This window comes from Phyllostomus hastatus, unplaced genomic scaffold, assembly GCF_019186645.2.
Source record: "Phyllostomus hastatus isolate PE091 unplaced genomic scaffold, TTU_PhHast_1.1 phas_contig_29, whole genome shotgun sequence".
In the NCBI taxonomy this organism is placed as follows: domain Eukaryota; kingdom Metazoa; phylum Chordata; class Mammalia; order Chiroptera; family Phyllostomidae; genus Phyllostomus; species Phyllostomus hastatus.
The window spans coordinates 42,422,657-42,441,125 of NW_025333835.1; the positions used below are offsets into that span (position 1 = coordinate 42,422,657).

Here is an 18,469-nt window from a genome sequence, read left to right on the forward strand (position 1 = left end):
TGTTACCCCTGCTTATTAAATAAAAATGACCCCATTTCAGATTATAGTATGAGCTGTATGATCAAGTTCTCTGGAACACCAGTAAATTCCAGGGCTCCAAAGACAGGAGTGTCACTCCAGAGGTGACTCCTTCAGGAACATGTGGTGAGCTGTTCCTGTTTATGAAGAGTCAAGAGGATAACGCAGTGGTTTAGGAAGGTGACCAAATGACAGGCTAGTGACGGGCTCTGGGCTTTCGTCCCCGTGAGTAAAACGGGAGCACCACTATCCAGCAGGGGCTGACATGAGCATGAGGGTAGAAGAGGTTGGTTCAGGATGGTAAAACATTTTTAAAAAATGAGCCCTGGCTGGTGTGGCTCAGTGGACTGAGTGCTGGCCTGCGGCCCAAAGAGTTGCTGGTTCAATTCCCACTCAGGGCACAGGCCTGGGTTGCGGGCCAGGTCTCCAGTAGAGGGTGTGTGAGAGGCAACCACACACTGATGTTTCTCTCCCTCTCTTTCTCCCTCCCTTCTCCTCTCTCTAAAATAAATTTAAAAAATCTTTTTAAAAAATGACTCTCAGAAGTGGGTCTTCAGGATTGTGGATAGGTGGCCATTACTCTGAACACAAGAACACTGATCTTGGTGTGAAATAAACAATGGAAAAGAGTGTAGATACGTAAACATTTGTTATGGAGTAAATTTTGTGAAAGTCTGTCACAAGAGCAGTTTACTTCTGTTATTTTCTTTTTAATACATCCATCTTCTGGAAAGCCCTAAGAATATAAATGCTGAATGAAATACATTTCCCTTTCCAATATGTCTCAAATGATAATTTAATTATACTTCAATTGTTAGTGATGAATACTAATAACCTCTAGTAACATGAAACATATACAACTATGGAAGGAAGACAAATATTAAAAGTTCAAGAGCATGCATCTGTGCTGATAGTTAAGTGGCTGCATGAATAAGAAGCTACATCAACCCTGGCTGGCGTAGCTCAGTGGATTGAGCGTGGGCTGTGAACCAAAGCATCGCAGGTTCGATTCCCAGTCAGGGCACATGCCTGGGTTGCAGGCCATGGCCCCCAGCAACTGCACATTGATGTTTCTCTCTCTCTCTTTCTCCCTCCCTTCCCTCTCTAAAAATAAATAAATAAAATCTTTAAAATAAAAGTATTTGGCAATGTTATTTTAAAAAAAGAAAAAGAAGAAGCTACATCAAACCTGAGATGAAAAAGGGTCAAGAAATTACTGCGGTAGTCAGTTTGTAAGGTATATAAATGTCTAATCACTGTGTTGTACACCTGAAACTAATAAAATATTGTACGTCAACTGCAACAAAAAATTTAATAAAAAGTAAAAAAATAAAACGGGTCATGGGAACTGTGAATTAAGTATTTGCAAGGAAGAGTTTGGAAGTTCTCAGATTATTCATCTCAGGAGAATTTGGAAAGATGGCAGTCAAGAATGTTGCTATTTCACGATGTTTTGGGAGGACAAATTTAAATTAGACAATGACAGTACCATTGACCTGGGGATGGACGGTGCCTTTCTTCCTGGTGACAGTTTCCCTTCACTCCGGTCTTTCTCTGCGGCACACGGTGGGGACTCGGTTTGCGGTCTCTCCTCTTCCTTAACAAGTCAAGTTGAGCATAGTAATAACCGTAATGGCCACACGCTTCAGCAGGCTGGGGCCTTTCCACCATTTTTATCTAAAGCATTCATAAGAAGGAAGGTTTTTTTAAAAAAAATACAAATCTATAGTAATTGACAGTAGCAGGGTTAAAATAAATATCCACAAATCAGTTGCATTCCTATAAACCAATAAAGAACTATTAGCAAGAAAAGTAAGAAACCAATCTTATTTAGTATTGCAGCAAAAAAAAAAAAGTTCCTAGGAATACATTTAACCAAAGAGGTAAGAGACCTATACCTGAAAAATTATAAGACACGGAAGAAAGAAACTGAATAGTTTCAAGATACAAACAAGTGGAAGTACAGGCCGTGTCACCGTGTTCTCAGACAGGAAGAAAACCATTAACATGTGCATACTGCCCAAAGCAATCTATTGAGTCAACACACTCCCTATCAGGATACCAATGGGGCATCTCACAGAACTAAAACAAATATCCAAAAATGTATACGGAACTACAAAAGACCCCGAATAGCCACAGCAACCTTGAGAAAAAAGAACAAAGTTGGAGGAATCATACTACCTGATATCAAACTATACTACAAGGCCATCATTATCAAAAGAGCATGGCACTGGCATAAAAAGATACACGCAGATCAATGGAACAGAATGGAAGAGCCCAGAAATAAATCCACCTGTTTATGGTCAATTAGTATTTGACAAAGGAGGCAAAAACATACAAGGGGGTAAAAGTAGTTTATTCAATAAACAGTGTTGGAAAATTGCAGAGTTATGTGCCAAAAAAATGAAACTAGGCCACTTTCTTACACTGTGCACAAGAATAAACTCAAAATGGATTAAAGGCTTAAATGTTAGTCATGAAACCACAAAAATCCTAGAAGAAAACATACGCAGTAAAGTCTAGCACATTTCTCGTAGCAATATATTTCTTTTAAATATCTCCTTGGGAAAGGGAAACGAAAAGAAAAAGAAAAAACAGGACTACTTCCAACTAAAAAGGTTTTGCACAGCAAATCTAGTGAGCAACATAAAGTAACAAACAGAAACAGACTCAGATTCAGAGAACAGACTGATGGCTCTCAGAGGGGAGGAGGTTTGGGGGCTTGGGGGAAAGAGTGGAAGGGATTAAGCAAGACATAGGGGCAAACTCAAGGACAGACAACAGCGGTGACTACCAGAGGGAAAGGGGTGTGGGAGGAGGGAGGGGAGGGGAGCATGAAGGGGGTTAAACGGTGGTCAAAGGAGACTTAACTTAGGGTGCTAAACACATAATACAATATATTGTACAAGCTTTTACAACTTCTTTAATAAAGTTAAGCTACATTCTACCAAAATGAAGAGCAATAATTTTAATTAATAGCTTCAAAAATCTTTTTATATACCAACACATTTCTAAATGTCTATATATCAAGTAAACAGTAAATGGACTTCCAAATGGTCCTCTAATTATACCATAAGCCTTCTTTTTTAAATTTTTTTTTAAGATTTCATTTATTTATTTTTAGAGAGGGAAGGGAGGGAGAAAAAGAGAGAGAGAGAAACATCAATGTGCAGTTGCTGGGGGCCGTGGCCTACAACCCAGGCATGTGCCCTGACTGGGAATCGAACCTGCAATGCTTTGGTTCACAGCTCGTGCTCAATCCACTGAGCTACGCCAACCAGGGAGTCCACAAACCTTCTTTACAAATATAATTATTTAATTAAAAGACAACAGCCATTTTATTGTTTATATACCAGAAGCATTTCACTAGCATGAACTGAAAGATTCAACACTCTGCTGAGGTATATTCAAATAACTATACATAAACAAACTCTAGGGAAAAAAAATCAGTGATTACATAATTAAAAATTCTTAATGCTATATAACACATCAGATTTAAGAGTATGAAATGTGTAATATTTCCTGCCACTAGGCTATGCCACTCACGTATCTTATACAGAACACCTATTTATGTAAAGAAGTGAAAAGAATTCGACTTATGAAAAGAAAACTAAAACTGATACATAGAACACTTGTAAGAAAATACAGCATTAAAAAAAAAAATCTAACAACTAGAAATTGTCCAGTGCAGTACCACTCTAAATACTCATAACAGAAAGACTTTTTTATTAAGTAAAAAACTAGTGAATTCCACCCTGGCTGGCGTAGCTCAGTGGATTGAGCGCGGGCTGCGAACCAAAGCATCGCAGGTTCAATTCCCAGTCGGGGCACATGCCTGGGTTGCAGGCCATGACCCCCAGCAACCGCACATTGATGTTTCTCTCTCTCTCTCTCTATCTCCCTCCCTTCCCTCTCTATAAATAAATAATTAAATAATAAAAAAATCTTAAAAAAAACCTAGTGAATTCCACAGTAACGAGCTCGCAGCACGTGAACGTGCGTAAGGAGGTCTGTAGAAGGTACCATCTCCGGAACACCCAGAGAAAGGCTTCAGTACGACTCACAAACAGGGGCTCCCGGGCTCCGGCTGGTGGGCTCCGTTCGTTTCTGCCGATGGCCTCCTTCCTTCTCTCTGGCACCGGTACTCCTGCTCTCGGGAGGCGCCGCCCCTGCGATCTCACTTGCCGGATTTTAGAACCTTATGTAAGTAAAAGAAAACAACTTCAATTGTTTTAAACTTTCGCATCGTTAACACTGATGCTTGGGAGAGAGTAAACATACGGGGCATCCCATAGCACAGTACGTTTACTTCACCCAGAGATAGTTATTCCTAGGGAGTAAAGCGCTGGTGCAAAATTATGATGCATTTTCTTTGACTGGAGAAAACCATTTCTCCAGGGACCCCGTGCATATTTCTAGTAACACGTAATACTACTTTTTAAAACATGAGAAGTTAGTGTTAACATTTACAGAAACACTGCGCATCAGATAGCGGCACGAGGAACTGAACGCAGCCGTCAGAGCCTGGGTCATCGGGCCCCGCCGTTCACAGGACCTTGGTGTTCGGAAGGGACGTGTAGGTCTTCCGATACATTTTCTGGGTCAGCCTCACGTGGGTTCTCGTTTCTCTGTCTTTCCTGAGTTAAAGATGCGGCCACTGCCCTCTCTCTCACCCTCTCCCTGCCCCCTTCCTAACATTCTCCACCCAAACCGACACAGAACCGTGCCAAACCAAAGAACGCACGGCAAAGGGGTTGAGTCATTCATTCGCCCTTTACAACTGTCTCAGTTTTAGTTTTTCTACCACCGTGGACAGTGTTGCCCTGTCACGGATTCCTCCGAGGGACGTTCTGCTGCTGCTCGTCTCCTAAGTTCAGACACGTGTTTGTCACTCAGTCCTGTCCCTCAGTCCTGCCCCTTACTGTCACAACATCGACTGAATTAGTAATTTTCCCTTCTTTCATCTCTCTCTCTCTCTCTCTCTCTCTCACACACACACACACACACACACACACACACAGAGCTTCATCACGTCATCAGCTGATCCCTGGCACTAAATTTTTCTCTACCTATCACTCCCATAAAGCATCCCCTGTTTTATTTGGGGGGCCACATACTTATGGTTCTGCCACTGTGACTAGTGAGGTGCAGGACTCTAACTTCAGCCCCAGTGGGCCTTTCCAAGAGAATTCTTCATGGCCTGTCCACCCTCTCTATTTCAAAAACCAGTAAGCTTCATCTCAGCACCCCACGTCTGTCTGTGAACCCTCTCTCACTCTCTCTGCCCTCCCTACACAGAAGTTAAGTTTGGATCCCACCTCTTCAAACACCTCTTCACTGGCAAGTGCTCTGCTTCGTGAAGTGTTCCTGCCCTAGTGAAAAGAGAGGAGATGACCTCCCCCCCCAGGTGGTCCGTGAGCCAGGTGTGAGGGCACGCCCGCTGGGTCTCCACTGGACGAGAGGATATTTCTCCTGCGTGTACTGCTCATATTTTTTCAAATGTCCACGTTCGATGTACTTGGTGAGGTTGCCCTGCTAATGCTGTCAGCCCTCTAATATAACACGGTATGTGAGACACACGTCATGAATGCACTAGACTGCACCGTCTGATCGTGCTTACCTTGCACCATCTCCCCAGCAGAGCGAGATGCTGGTGGTCTTGCCTGGTGCGTGAGGGGGTGACTGAGCTCTTCCTGAAGGACCTAGGACCAAACACACCCGTCAAGGGCCGGCTCACCGAAACCTCGGCCAACGTGCAGGCAGAGCCACCTCAGAACTCACCTCGGGAGTCGAGTATTTGGCAATGAGATTCTCCAAAAAGGGCCTTTTCAAAATGGAATTAATGGATGGCCGGTCTCGGGGAGACACTTTGAAGAGCTGTGACAGCAGGGACCGAAGGTCACGGGAAAAGCGTGGCGAGACGGGGGCAACGTGCGCCCGACAGATCCTCAGCACCAGCTGGTGCAGGTTGTGAGCCGCAAACTGAAAGCACAGGCACAGCAGGACCACATCAGGGATGATCCCAAACCAGGACGTGACGTAAACATCCAGACACCAGACGAGGTTTCGACGTTCGGTTGCAAGCACCGCGGTTGCACCCAACCTGTTTCCGCCAACTCACGTTTCATGAGTAGACCCTGTCGGCAGTCACTCGAGGAGATGCCGTGGTATTTAAAACAATACTTTTGTTTTAATTTTTCTTAACAAGATAATATTGACACATCCTAGAAAACTGGAAGGTACAGGAAAGTATACATAGGCAGGGCAAATGTGTATAATTGCACCATCCAGAGGTATATTTCCTCCTATGTCTTTTAAAAAAATAATGTTTATTTTATAGAGCGGAGGACATCATCATATAAAATTTTACAGCTTGCTCTTTAAATGAACATAACGTAAACATTTCCACAAAAATTCTTCATAAACCAGAACGCTTTCCGTTGTGTGAAATCCTGTTATTTACACGTACAGCCGTGTGACACAGAAGAGTGTCTCGGCCAGCCACGGGCCACACGCACAGCAGGGGCCCAATCAGACTGTAATGGGTTACAAGCAAACAGCTGTTTGCAGCGTTGAGGGAAAAGGCCGGACCCAACTGCGAGGCTGAATTTACCACCAGCTCTGGGCGATGGAAACAGATGATGAGGCAGCTCAGCGAATGCGCCGTGCACCTGCCCCGGGCTCGCCCGTGGCTGGGGCCTGGAGCTGGTGATGAGCAAGGGGTGCGGGCTCAAGGGGAGGGGAGCCCGGGAGCCCACCCCCTGCCCACCCACACGCAGGTGTACACACACTTCATCTTCTATATCTTATTGCCATTGTACCTTTTTCATGTTTAGCTGCTTAGGTACACGGATACCGTTGTGTTACAGCTGCCTGCAGTACTCACGGCAGTTGGAGCGACCGGCTGCGCCATCGAGCCGAGGTGCGGAGCAGCCTAAGCCGCCTCAGTTTGTGTGAGCGCACTCCGTGCAATAGTCACACAACGACAAAACCCCCTGCAGACACATTTCTCAGACTGGACCACTGACGTTGATCATCACGTACAGCAGCACAGAGTGGCACTAAAGATGCAGGTTTTGGTAAGACCCTTACCAGCCGTGTGACCTTGGCCAATAATAACGATGAAGACCACGCTGAGGGCAGGGTAGAATACAGTTAGATGGCAGGCCTGAGACTGCTCTCCTTAGAAAGGCCTGGTTATGATATCGGCCCTTGGCCGGCATCTGGGAGCTTGGATTCCCGGACAGCCCCCACCAGGCCCTACTCAGAGTGCCTCCCTCTGCCTGCACTGTCCGTGGAAATAGTGTGTTTAGGTGGAAACCCTGCTTTCTCCCCAGGCGTCTAGAAGGGGGGTACATGCCAGGCAGAGGGTACCTACATGACCAGTCCGCAATCAAAACCTGGGCGCTGGGTCTCCAATGAGCTTCCCTGGTACCTGTCATTTCACACCTGGTGTCACAACTCGTGGCTGGAAGAATCGGTGCCTCCTGTGCGCCTCCGCTGGGCAAGGCCCTTGGAAGCTGGTTCCTACTTTCCTTCACCCCATGCACCCCAGGCCCTTCCTCTGCTGATGATATATATCCCCCACAGTTCAGTTTCCATGGAAACATGCTACATATACTATTCTCCACCTCGGAATTCTAATGTTCTAATACAACTTGGACATCTTTCCATGTCAGCCTATATAGATCTATCATTCTTCTTAATAGCTGGTCCACATAATTAAAAAAAAATTTTTACCCCCTGGCTGGCGTAGCTCAGTGGATTGAGCATGGGCTGCGAACCAAAATATCGCAGGTTCGATTCCCAGCCAGGGCACATGCCTGGGTTGCAGGCCATGGCCCCCAGCAACTGTACATTGATGTTTCTCTCTCTCTCTCTCTTTCTCCCTCCCTTCCCCCTCTAAAAATAAATAAATAAATCGTTAAAAAAATGTTAGAGGACGTTTACTCATATTGATTTTAGAGAGACAGGAAGGGGGGAGGGGGAGAGAGAGAGAGAGAGACCCACTGGTTGCCTCCTGTATGCACGCCCTGACCAGGGATGGAATCCGAAACCCAGGTGTGTTCTCTGACCAGCCCGCAGCCTTCTGGGGTACAGGACAAGGCTCCACTCAACTGAGTCACCCGGCCGGGGCATGTCCACATAATCTTTAACACTCAAATAAAACCAAACGTTAATCTCTTTCTCTCAGAAGTGAATTTAATGTATATAGTTTCAATCATATAACATGAATCCAACGACAGACATACTTACGGGATGCTTGAGCGTGCACAGCTCATATAAAACACAGCCAAGAGACCAAATGTCCCTGGAGAAGAGAAGAGTTTACATGGTAAAAAATGGCCACAGTTTTAAATAAAAGCCTTATTCTCCCTGCAGTGCCTTACATTAGTGCATCTTTACAGTTTTACACGGGCTGACTAATTTTTAGAAATGGTTTCGGGTACATCATCAATCCTTATTCTTGCTAACGTAAGAGGTGAAATAAAGACAATTCGGCGTTTGTCAGAATCCCAACGGAGAAAAGGTACTCAGACTCGCCACGGTCCGACGGCCCGGTATTTACTTCAGCATCACGTGCTCTCAACAGAAAACGTGTGTGACGTTCTGAGCACGTGGCAGAGGCAGGCAGGGCTCGCACACGGACTTGTTCTGCTTCGAAAGGGAGACTTTGGTCGGCTGAGCAAGGCCCGTGCCACTCAAGGCCGTCGACAGAATCAAAAGCACATGAAGTGATGAACGTAGCACTTGGTACTCAAAAACCCTGGAAAATGTGCTCACAATATATGGTCGGAGAGTTGCTCTTTGGTACTTAGTATTTCTTTATCTTTTATTTTTTTATTAAAAAAATTTTTTTTAATTGTTGTCCAATTACAGTTGTCCCTGGTTCCCCAGGTCCGAGTATTTCTATGTGATTGGTTTAATAAGGAGTTACCTCCTAGACCAAAAAGCGTTCATCTAAGAGACCAAAAAAAAAAAATACACAATGAGAAGGCAAGAAAGTAAGATGTTAAAGTCAAAACAGGAAGGATCCGGCAAGCGAGGTAAATGGCTCCACTATTTGGCGACTCTTCTCTCAGTGTTTGCCGGAGGAGCAGAGAGAGAGAGAGGCCAAAGGTTTGCATGCAGAATAGGTGAGAAACCACTTCTAACTGGTTTCTAGACTTTTCCTCGAGTTTCTAGAAACTTACTGACCCCTTTCCTCCGCCACCCAGAATTCTGTGCTGACCTGCTCTTCCTCAGGCCCAAGCTCCTCCTCCTCTGCCCCGGAGCACCCTCGGTAGCCCGGGGCGAGTTCCCGTGACTGCAAGGCCCCCCCCAGGGAAGGCCCCACCCCAGGCTGCAAGGGAACTTTCGCGAGCTGTGTGCCTCCCGGTGTGTGGTGGCGGCCGTGGTGAGCCTGGGAACGGTGTTCCTGGTCTACAGGGGGCAGCCGATCGTTGCTAAAACCTTATACTTCTCAGAAGCACCAGATCAACATATTTGAATGTCGACCCAAATTCTTAAAAAATAGCCCAAGGAAACCAAACAGGGCTGCGAACCCAGGCTCTCAGCCGGCAGCTGCACTGAACTGCTGTGGACAGCCGGCCCTTCTACCCAGCCCTCGGCTCCCAGCCCGCAGCCCAGCTCAGCCGCAGGCAGAGCCCTCCTGGCACCCCCAGGGCACTGTGACCCAGGTGCCTCTGCTCTTACTAGGCAGAGAAATGTTCGCTCTTCTTTCTGTAAATCGCTACTAACTGGGCTTTGCTTTCTACGTATCTGTCAAAGTCGAACGGCCACAGAGCCCTTGGGTGTTTCCCTAAACAAATGGACAATTAACTCGCAGAAGGAATTCGGTCTTGCTGCTCCTCGGTCCAGCGGGCTCAAATGGCAGCCACGCTTTGAGAAGTGAAATTTTTTGCCTTCCCCTCACATGGAGGTAAAAACTGACCTCATCTTCGTCTAACATTCATCACTATGTGTATTAATGTTACTCCTGAGAACTAGGCTCTTAAAATCAGTTGGGTTTTAAAGGTGGAGGGCACGTCAGTGATTACCTAGCCAACACTCTCACTGTCACAGGTCAGCTGACTCAAGCAGGCGGGTGACAGAGCCCCAAGGGTGGGGAAGGAGGGTACTCTCCTGTGCCCCCCAGGTTCTTTCGGCTGGTCTCAATAATTAGATCTACATCAGGCAGGTTGAGCCCTGGCTGGCATAGCTCAGTGGATTGAGCTCGGGCTATGAACCAAAGCATCGCAGGTTCGATTCCCAGTCAGGGCACATGCCTGGGTTGCAGGCCACAGCCCCCAGCAACCGCACACTGATGTCTCTCTCTAATAAATAAAATCTTTAAAAAATACTTTAAAAAAATCTACATCAGGCAGATGAACAAGAGAAAGTAACCAAATTTAACTGCATGTGTACGCACGGGAACCCCACGTACACGAGAGGCTCAGAGGCGGAAAGAGAAGATGAGGCATTCTGAGCTAGGGATGGGGTGAGGTGCCTCGGGGTTTCAGAGGGGAGGGACGCCACGGGGTTACCAAACCAAAGTCGGGGTTCGGCTGCCCGTTGCCACCCCACAGGCAAACTCCAGAGGCAGCGGTCGAGGGGAAAGGAAAGAGGTCTTTATTCAAATGCTGCACCGATCGGGAGCACGGCAGGCTCATCTCGTCCACAAAATACAGGCCAAACCCGGCCGTTCCCGGCAAGACCAAAACCCAGGGCAGTGCCTGGAATTCCTACTCCATCTTCGTCTGCCCTTTGCAGCCTAAGGCGGCTAAGCGGGCGGCTCTCCGGCCTCAGGCTCCCTCCCGGAGTCTGCCTGTGTGGTCGGTGCCGCCATTGGCCACGTGGCTGCCGGGGCCGCACGTTCCTGCAAATGCATCGGCCAGTACTTAGCAGGGTGGGACAAGAGAGTGGCTCTTCCTTCCCCTGGGTTTATATGAGTTACCCGTGTGGGCCAAGCCAGGTGCTTTTCCTCAGCCCAAAGCTCCCCGTGCTCCGGGAGCATCTGGCCCTCCAACCAATTCCTTCTTTTCCCCAGGCTCAACAGACATGGTTTTCTGACTCGGCACCTCCCCCTGCCACCATTTGACCTCTCCAGCACGCACACCTGCCTTCCCCTGGTCCCACCCCGAGCCAAGGACTGGAAGGGGGGCAGGAGGGCTTTTCCCTTAACCAGTTATTTTTGCGAGCCTTGCCCACTCGCAGCGTGATGCTCGCTCCTGCTGCCATCTTGCCTGGGGGCGCGGAATGTTCCGCTGCGCCAACTGCAGGATGAAAGGCACAGATTTTGAGCAATCAGAAGTTTGCTTTGCACTACAGATAGGTCAAAAAGGTCATCTCTGGTAACTTACTATGGGCAAGGCCCCTAATTTAAATTCTTCATAATTGTGGGGAGCAGAAGTTTCTATGGAGCCCACAGGGTCTTGGCTGCCTTTAGCTCAAAAATAATGCACACACCCTAGAAGCACAACTTGGGGTGACTCATTCTGAACCCCTACATGAAACTAGGATTCCACGCTCTGCATCCACTGCTCTGTCACCAGACCACAGGGCCTTCTATGGTGCCCACCCACGACACTTTTCTGCAACGAAGTAAACAGTGCTTAGAAGGTATTGTGGGGGTTCGGAATGAGCCACCCCAAGATGTGGCTCAGTGGCACACAGATTACTTTAAGCTAAAGGCAACTTTAGCTACAGGCTCAAGAGAAACTTCTGCCCCTCCCTTGAAGTACCCAGGAGAACTTAAATTAGGGGCCTAGCCCATAACAACCCATTACCAGAGGTAACTTCTTTTAACCCCTCTGTAGGGCCTGCAAACTCCCATTCACTAAAGGCCCACCCTTGTCTTATCCCACAGACAGCTTACCTCGTCCCTGGCTCTGAATGGCTTCTGTACCCATGTTCTCTTTGGGTCTCTGAGCCTCTCCTGCCTGTGGGGTCTCTGACACTCTCATGTGTGGGGTTCCCATATAGATCTATGCAATACATTTGGTTATTTCCTCTTGCTAATCCATCCCAACGTCTACTTGGTTATCAGACCGGCCAGAAGGGTTGTGAGGGTGGAGGGAAGTCTGTTCCTCCGCCACAGTCTGGACATGAGACACGAAGACGGATGTCACAGTGCCTGCAGTTCTCAACACTATCCTGTCCCTCCCGGGTATCTTTAAACAAAGAGAATCTGCCTCTTTCTGAGTAAGTTCCAAAGCTTCTGGGAAGACCAAAGGGGCAGAGACAGTTACTAGGGTATTCATTTCACATGGGAAGAAAATGAAATCACCAAAGCACCGCAGGAGAGAGTCCGTCCGATTCTTCCGAGACTTTCAAACCCAGAGCCAGCCACTCACGTTTTGTTGTTGTAGGGTTTATTCTGGCAGATCTCCGGAGACAGGTAGTAAGGGGTTCCAACACAAGTCTGGGCAAGTTCCATGGAACTGGTAAATTCCATTAAATAGTAAAGCAATGTGGTTTATTACAAGTAAAAAAGGGCTTAAGATATGGACACACAAGAAAAAGTATAAAAATAGATAACGAAATTTGACGCACATATTAAAATAAATAAAAAACAGATTGTGCATTTATAATAGAGTGATAAAAACAGTTGGTTTTTATACTTATAATTCAGCTCCCCAAAATCTACACATTAAAAAAATTTTAGGGCCTAAAGCCCCCACACAGAGGAACGCTTGTCATGTTACAAAAATTTCCCAGACGCCGGAAGAGTCCCCTCTTTCCAATTGAGAGTGCAGAGAAATGCACTCTCATGATTTAAATTTGGAAAATATGAAAGAGAACACAGAAGAAAAATAATTATCCAGAGTCTTTTTGTTAAAATTCTGATATATGTCCTCTCTACCTTTTTCCATGCATATTTCTCACAATACTGGGATCACAGTGTATTTAAAATTCAGAATTCCACTTTTTTTTTTAACCTGATGTAACAAATATTTCCTCACTTCATTAAGAAGTCTTCAAAGTCATAAATGTTAATGGCTATATGGCATTCAGGTACTGGCTAGGGCAAGCTCTATTACATTTAACAATTCCCCACTGGTTAGGCATTTAAAAATTATTCCACATTTCACTTTATCTCCTTAGAACAAAATACCAGAAATGCAACATTTAAAAATCTGTTCCACCAAACTGTCTTCTAAAACAGTCGCACCTACATATTCTCCGCAGCATGTGTGAACTTGGCTGTCTCACTAAATTCCCAATGGCTTTAGGTACATTAAAGTCACACCTCATTTGATTAGTATACTTTTTAAGTTTTTTTTAGTGCTGTTCAATACAATTGTCCCAATTTCCCCCCATTGCTCTCCCCTGCCCCGCCCACCCTCATTTGATAAGTTTAGATCATACTATAAAACACTGCCACAACCATTCCATTGTGCCAAGATTTATGGTGGGAATTTTCATCTCAGATAAAGTACCGTCTGCATGATTTATTTTTCATCTGAATGATTTAATGGGTTTATATAAACAGTTATCAAAAAATATTTGGAAAGCAAGCTTTTAATATCTTTATCTGCTTATGCTAATTAAATACATATATATATATATTTGGTTGCTATAAATAAAAAATAATAATTTTCTGAAGTACTTACTTGTTCAGGACTCTGGCTATACCGAAGTCCCCAAGCTTTGCGACCGTCCCATTCTTGCTGAGGAAGATGTTCTGTGCGTGGAGAAAATGCCAGGTTGCTCGTGAGATCTCAAGAGAATGAAAGGTCAGCCCTGCCCCTGTCCTCTCTCCGAGCTGCTGTTACCTGCGTCTTTACGTCCCGGTGTAGGACCTTCCTGTCGTGAATGTGCTTCAGCCCCAGAGAAATCTGCACGAACCAGCTCAGAATCTGCCCGGGGGACACAAGACGGGACCTGTGAGCGTCTGGTGTCACTGAACGATAAATGTACCAAAAGCAGGAAGCGGCATATCTACGTTTGTGCGTTTATCTGAACGAAGCCCATCGGTGTATCACCTAGCAAGATGCAGGCGTGTTTACAAGCAAGCCGCATGTGTTGGTGTCAGAGTGAACTCCACGAACATCAGAGACAAATGAAAGCAGGAGAGAGAGGGAGGCAACCCGCCATTTCCTTCTCTCCTAATACCAGGCGGCTGCCTGCATCAGGACGGGGGACAAGCAGCCCTGATTCCTGATAACCATGATTTTCCTTCAGTGGAAGGAAGAGGCCAGGGCAGAGAAAGAAGGAATGGGCAGTATGGGAGGTTATCAAATTTTTAGTGAAATACCTGTATGTGTATAAAACATAAAAAGTTACTTTTAATTTTTTAATGCTTAATTTTCTTTTCTTTTAAAAAAATCTTTTTAAAAAGATTTTATTTATTTACTTTTAGAGAGAGGGAGGAAGGGAGGGAGAAAGAGAGGGAGAGAAACATCAATATGTGGTTGCCTCTCATGCGCCTCCTACTGGGGACCTGGCCTACAACCCAGGCATGTGCTCTGACTGGGAATTGAACTGGCGACCCTTTGGTTCCCAGGTTGGTGTTCAACCCACTCAGCCACACCAGCCAGGGCTAAAGCTTCATTTTCTTAGTTATGGTATGACTTACCTTAGATGGACATGACTCTCTTTGGTAAAATGTGTTCTATGCCTACAGAGATTTATTTGAACTATTCTAAAAATTTCATTTGTTCTTTGTCTGACGAAGTATACAGAAAGAGGAAAACAACAGGAAAAAAAGCTATATCCCAGATACTACGGTTCAGCTGTAATTTTAGTTCTCACCCAGCAAAGGGAAATGTAATTCAAAATTGTATAGAGAAAAATATTTTTTAATAAAATATGGCAAAATCATACCTGGATGGGAAACAGCATTTCCACAAATATGGCATTTCGTATACCATTGAAATGAGCATAGGAAAAATGCTAGATTGAGTTAACAGAGGGTAGAGATATTGACTCTTCAATCATTTCTACATTCTACACGTGCCAGGTTAACTCCAGGAGGAAGTCACATGGGCACGCTGCTCTCAATGCTAGAAGATGAGAAAGAAACAAGCAGCCTGAAGACACCGGGCCATTCCCGGGCACTGCTCAAGGCAGGCACCGTTTCCCACCAACCCCACGAGCCCTGCTTCCGATTCCTCTCCATGCACACACACCTGTCTCCCTCCACGACGTGTCCGAAGGAAGCTCAGAGTACAGGGGAAAAAAGTGTTTGTGCAAAGAGGAAATGGGACTTGAGGCCATTATTCCCCACCTTTTGGCTCCTTTCTCTTTGCAACCAATGGAACTAAAGAGTCACCACTAAGAAGAACTCCTATCCTTCCCCTGTGTTCTAACGCAGGGCACCAAATACTCAGAGGAAGAAGAGCGCACCTGTAGCTATTTTAAATGGCCAGGGAACATCCGCATTCAGATTTTTTTTTTAAGCCATGAAAATGTATCTCAGGGGCACCCTACATGAGACTGTGTACAAGTAAGACATTCTCTCTCCTCAAGCAAACTTCACCCTCTAAAAGAGATTCCACTGACGTTCAAGTGCAAACGCGTTGCAGACGAAATCCGCGAAGAGTACCGATCGCCGTTTTGGGGTTTGGATTCTTTACCAGAAACCAGGCTGCACCTAAACACAGTGCGTGCCGCACGGCGTGATGACCTGAATCACCCTGCAGGAAATGAAAAGGCCGATCGGGAGTGTCTGTTTACCTGGTCTTCACTAAACAGCACTCCCTGCTGTCTGCTGATCCTTTTCATGAGGTCCCCTCCATCGCAGTACTCCATCACGATGAACAGCCTGTCACTCTCTGAAAGACAAGGTGCCGTTCTTGCGGTGCTGGAGGCATCGCAGGCGCTTACTAACCATTTGTCTGTCTTTCCAGTTTGAGAAGATGGAGAACATTACAGAAAAATGTACTGTATATATGTACATACATATATATTTCATATATATATATTTAAAATCTAATCATTTGTCTTTCAAGTTCTAGAAGATGCAGAATATTACAGAAAAATGTAGCATATATATGTATATACACAGATATTTAATGCTTATGTGTATTTAAAATACAATCATTTGTCTTTCAAGTTCTAGAAGATGCAGAATATTACAGAAAAAATGTAGTATATATATGCATATATATATTTCATACATATATATTTAAAATCTAATCATTTGTCTTTCAAGTTCTAGAAGATGCAGAATATTATAGAAAAATGTACTGTATATATGTATATACATATATATTTCATACTCACACATATTTAAATTCTCTGCCTGTAGAATCGGGATAGAGTGGGTTCTAATCTCGCTTCACCACCTACATTTCTTAACTCTGTGACTGTAAGCAACTTATTTTAATGTCTCTGTGCCTCATGCCTCATCTATGAAATGAATATAATACCATAGAAACTCCTCTTAGGATTGTTGCAACAATGTAACTGAGTGAAGCCAGGTCAGATGTTTAGAGCTAGCTCCCAGCTTATGACGGCTCTGTAAATCTTGCGTACATTCCAGCAGGACACGAGAAGCCCACAGCGGAAGAGCAGCTGTGCGTCTCCCCCAGCACCCCTGGAAGGGTAAACGGACCCGTTCTGAACTTGGGTACAAACTTTTACTAATATGACACATTCAACCAGGTTGTTGAGAATAACCACTCTTCCAGCCGCCCTCTGCCGGGCCTGCTCGCTAGAGGGAGGGGCACGCCCTGCAGCCTCCGCCCACCCCAGCAGTTACCAGGGGGGGTTCTGAGGCAGATGCCGTGTGCCCGGCCCCTCGGCTCCCACGGATTCTCACTGAGGTCGCTGTGCCCGCCCCCAGGTCAGTGCACGCCAGTTATGCGCGTTATCGTAATTATCACACAACCGATGAAACATGAATGGAAAAAGAAAGATGCGATTATTTCTACCCAAACTACACCGAATGCTTTGGAGGAGTCGGTACAAGGGAAGAGCCAGAAAGTCACTGACTTCCACGTGGGATGGGAAAACCACCCAGCAGGCTTTTTAAAAGGATCATGCAGAGTCTCCGTAAGTTCTCACTCCACTCTACAGAAAAGAAGCTGGAAGCATGAAGGAGGGTGGCCCGTGGGAAAGACAACATTCCCTGTTCCAGTCAGAGGGCTCTCGACGCGCTCTTGCCTCGTGCCTTTGCAGCGACGCCGTGAGCCTTGGAGGGACTCCGCGAGTCTCTGCTCAAATGTCGCCTCCCCAACAGGGCCCACCCTGACGACCACCCTGTTTGAAACTGTCCCCTCCACCCCTGTCTCGCCCTCCTGTGTCTTCCCACAGCACTTACAACACACCTTCTAGCGTACGATCTAAACTGTGTGTGTTGTGTGTACACTCATGGCCTGTCTCTCCCCTCCTTCCCCCCTAAAACATAGACTCTGCAGCCGGAGCTAGAAGGTTGCAAAAGGCCCCCGTGTGCACCCCTCACCTCATCCCCTCCCCGTGAGGACAGGGCCTGTACAGGTAACTTTGGGGTATCACTCCCAGGATTATGTTGTGTCAGCAAAGGGTTTTTTGCTGATACAATGAGAGTTACCAGTGAGCTGATTTTGAGTCAATAGCAAAGGAGAGTATCCAGGTGGGCTGACTTAATCCCAGGAGCCATTTATATCTGGGTGTAGAGGCCGGGACCCGGGAAGTGTGAGATTCCAGGCAGGAGAGGGCCTCCTACAGGGCCACGGGGAAGGAGGGAGAACAGGCCTCCAGGCTCACGGAACCGCACCGTGGCCGACAGCCGGCAAAAACACGGACCCCTCAGCCCTCCAACTGCAAGTCAGCGAACTCTGCCAACCACCTGAACAAGCGTGGAGAGAACTCCGGGCCTCAGGTGCCAACTGCGTGAGGCCCTGAGCAGGGGCTCCGGCCGCACCAAGCCTGGACTCCCTGCCCAGAGGAGGTGGGCCGTGGCCCGTGGGAGCGGGCGTCAGCCACCAAACGTGTGGCTGTCGTCATTGTGCAGCGGCAGAAAACAGCCCTGCAGGGACTGTTGCCTCTTTTGTTCACGGAGATACATCCCCGCGACCTAGGACATGCCTGGCCCGTGGTACGGGCTTGATAGCTATTTACTGGAGGAATTTAGGTGGAATTAATTCAGCCTTGGGGATATCTCCCCACATCCTCCTTGTTTTTTGCGTGTTGCTTCAAAGCTGTACGCCTTCCAGACTCCTCTCCACGGGCAAATACGTAATGACCCAGAGCCAGGGATCTGTTTGGGGGCGTGTTCTCCGAGGGCAGCGGAGGCCTTATCTGCTTGCGCAGGAGCTCGGAGAATGCCGGGGGCTCTCCGATCAGCTGCTGTTTCCAGCCCCAACCATCTCCCAGGCAAACTCAGAGGCATCCCAATAGCTCTTGTTTTTCTGCACACAGAGGTTCTCTGACTTAGAAAATAAAAGAGCCGTTATAAGACAATTTCAGCTTATAATACAAGCACACGCGGCAGAGGTTACTGACACTGTAAAAATGACCTCTAACTTTATACGAGTATTATCCA

General features: G+C 46.4%; 1 protein-coding gene across 1 annotated transcript in view; it reads right to left on the bottom strand.

The window, feature by feature from the left end:
• NEK5 (NIMA related kinase 5) overlaps positions 1-18,469 on the bottom strand; it is a 48,829-nt gene that overhangs the window by 19,323 nt on the left and 11,037 nt on the right. The window contains 9 exon segments of the mRNA XM_045839211.1: positions 1,508-1,695; positions 4,083-4,216; positions 5,639-5,720; positions 5,800-6,000; positions 8,275-8,329; positions 12,354-12,440; positions 13,614-13,684; positions 13,776-13,859; positions 15,679-15,776. Coding sequence (XP_045695167.1) covers positions 1,508-1,695; positions 4,083-4,216; positions 5,639-5,720; positions 5,800-6,000; positions 8,275-8,329; positions 12,354-12,440; positions 13,614-13,684; positions 13,776-13,859; positions 15,679-15,776 — 1,000 coding nt within the window.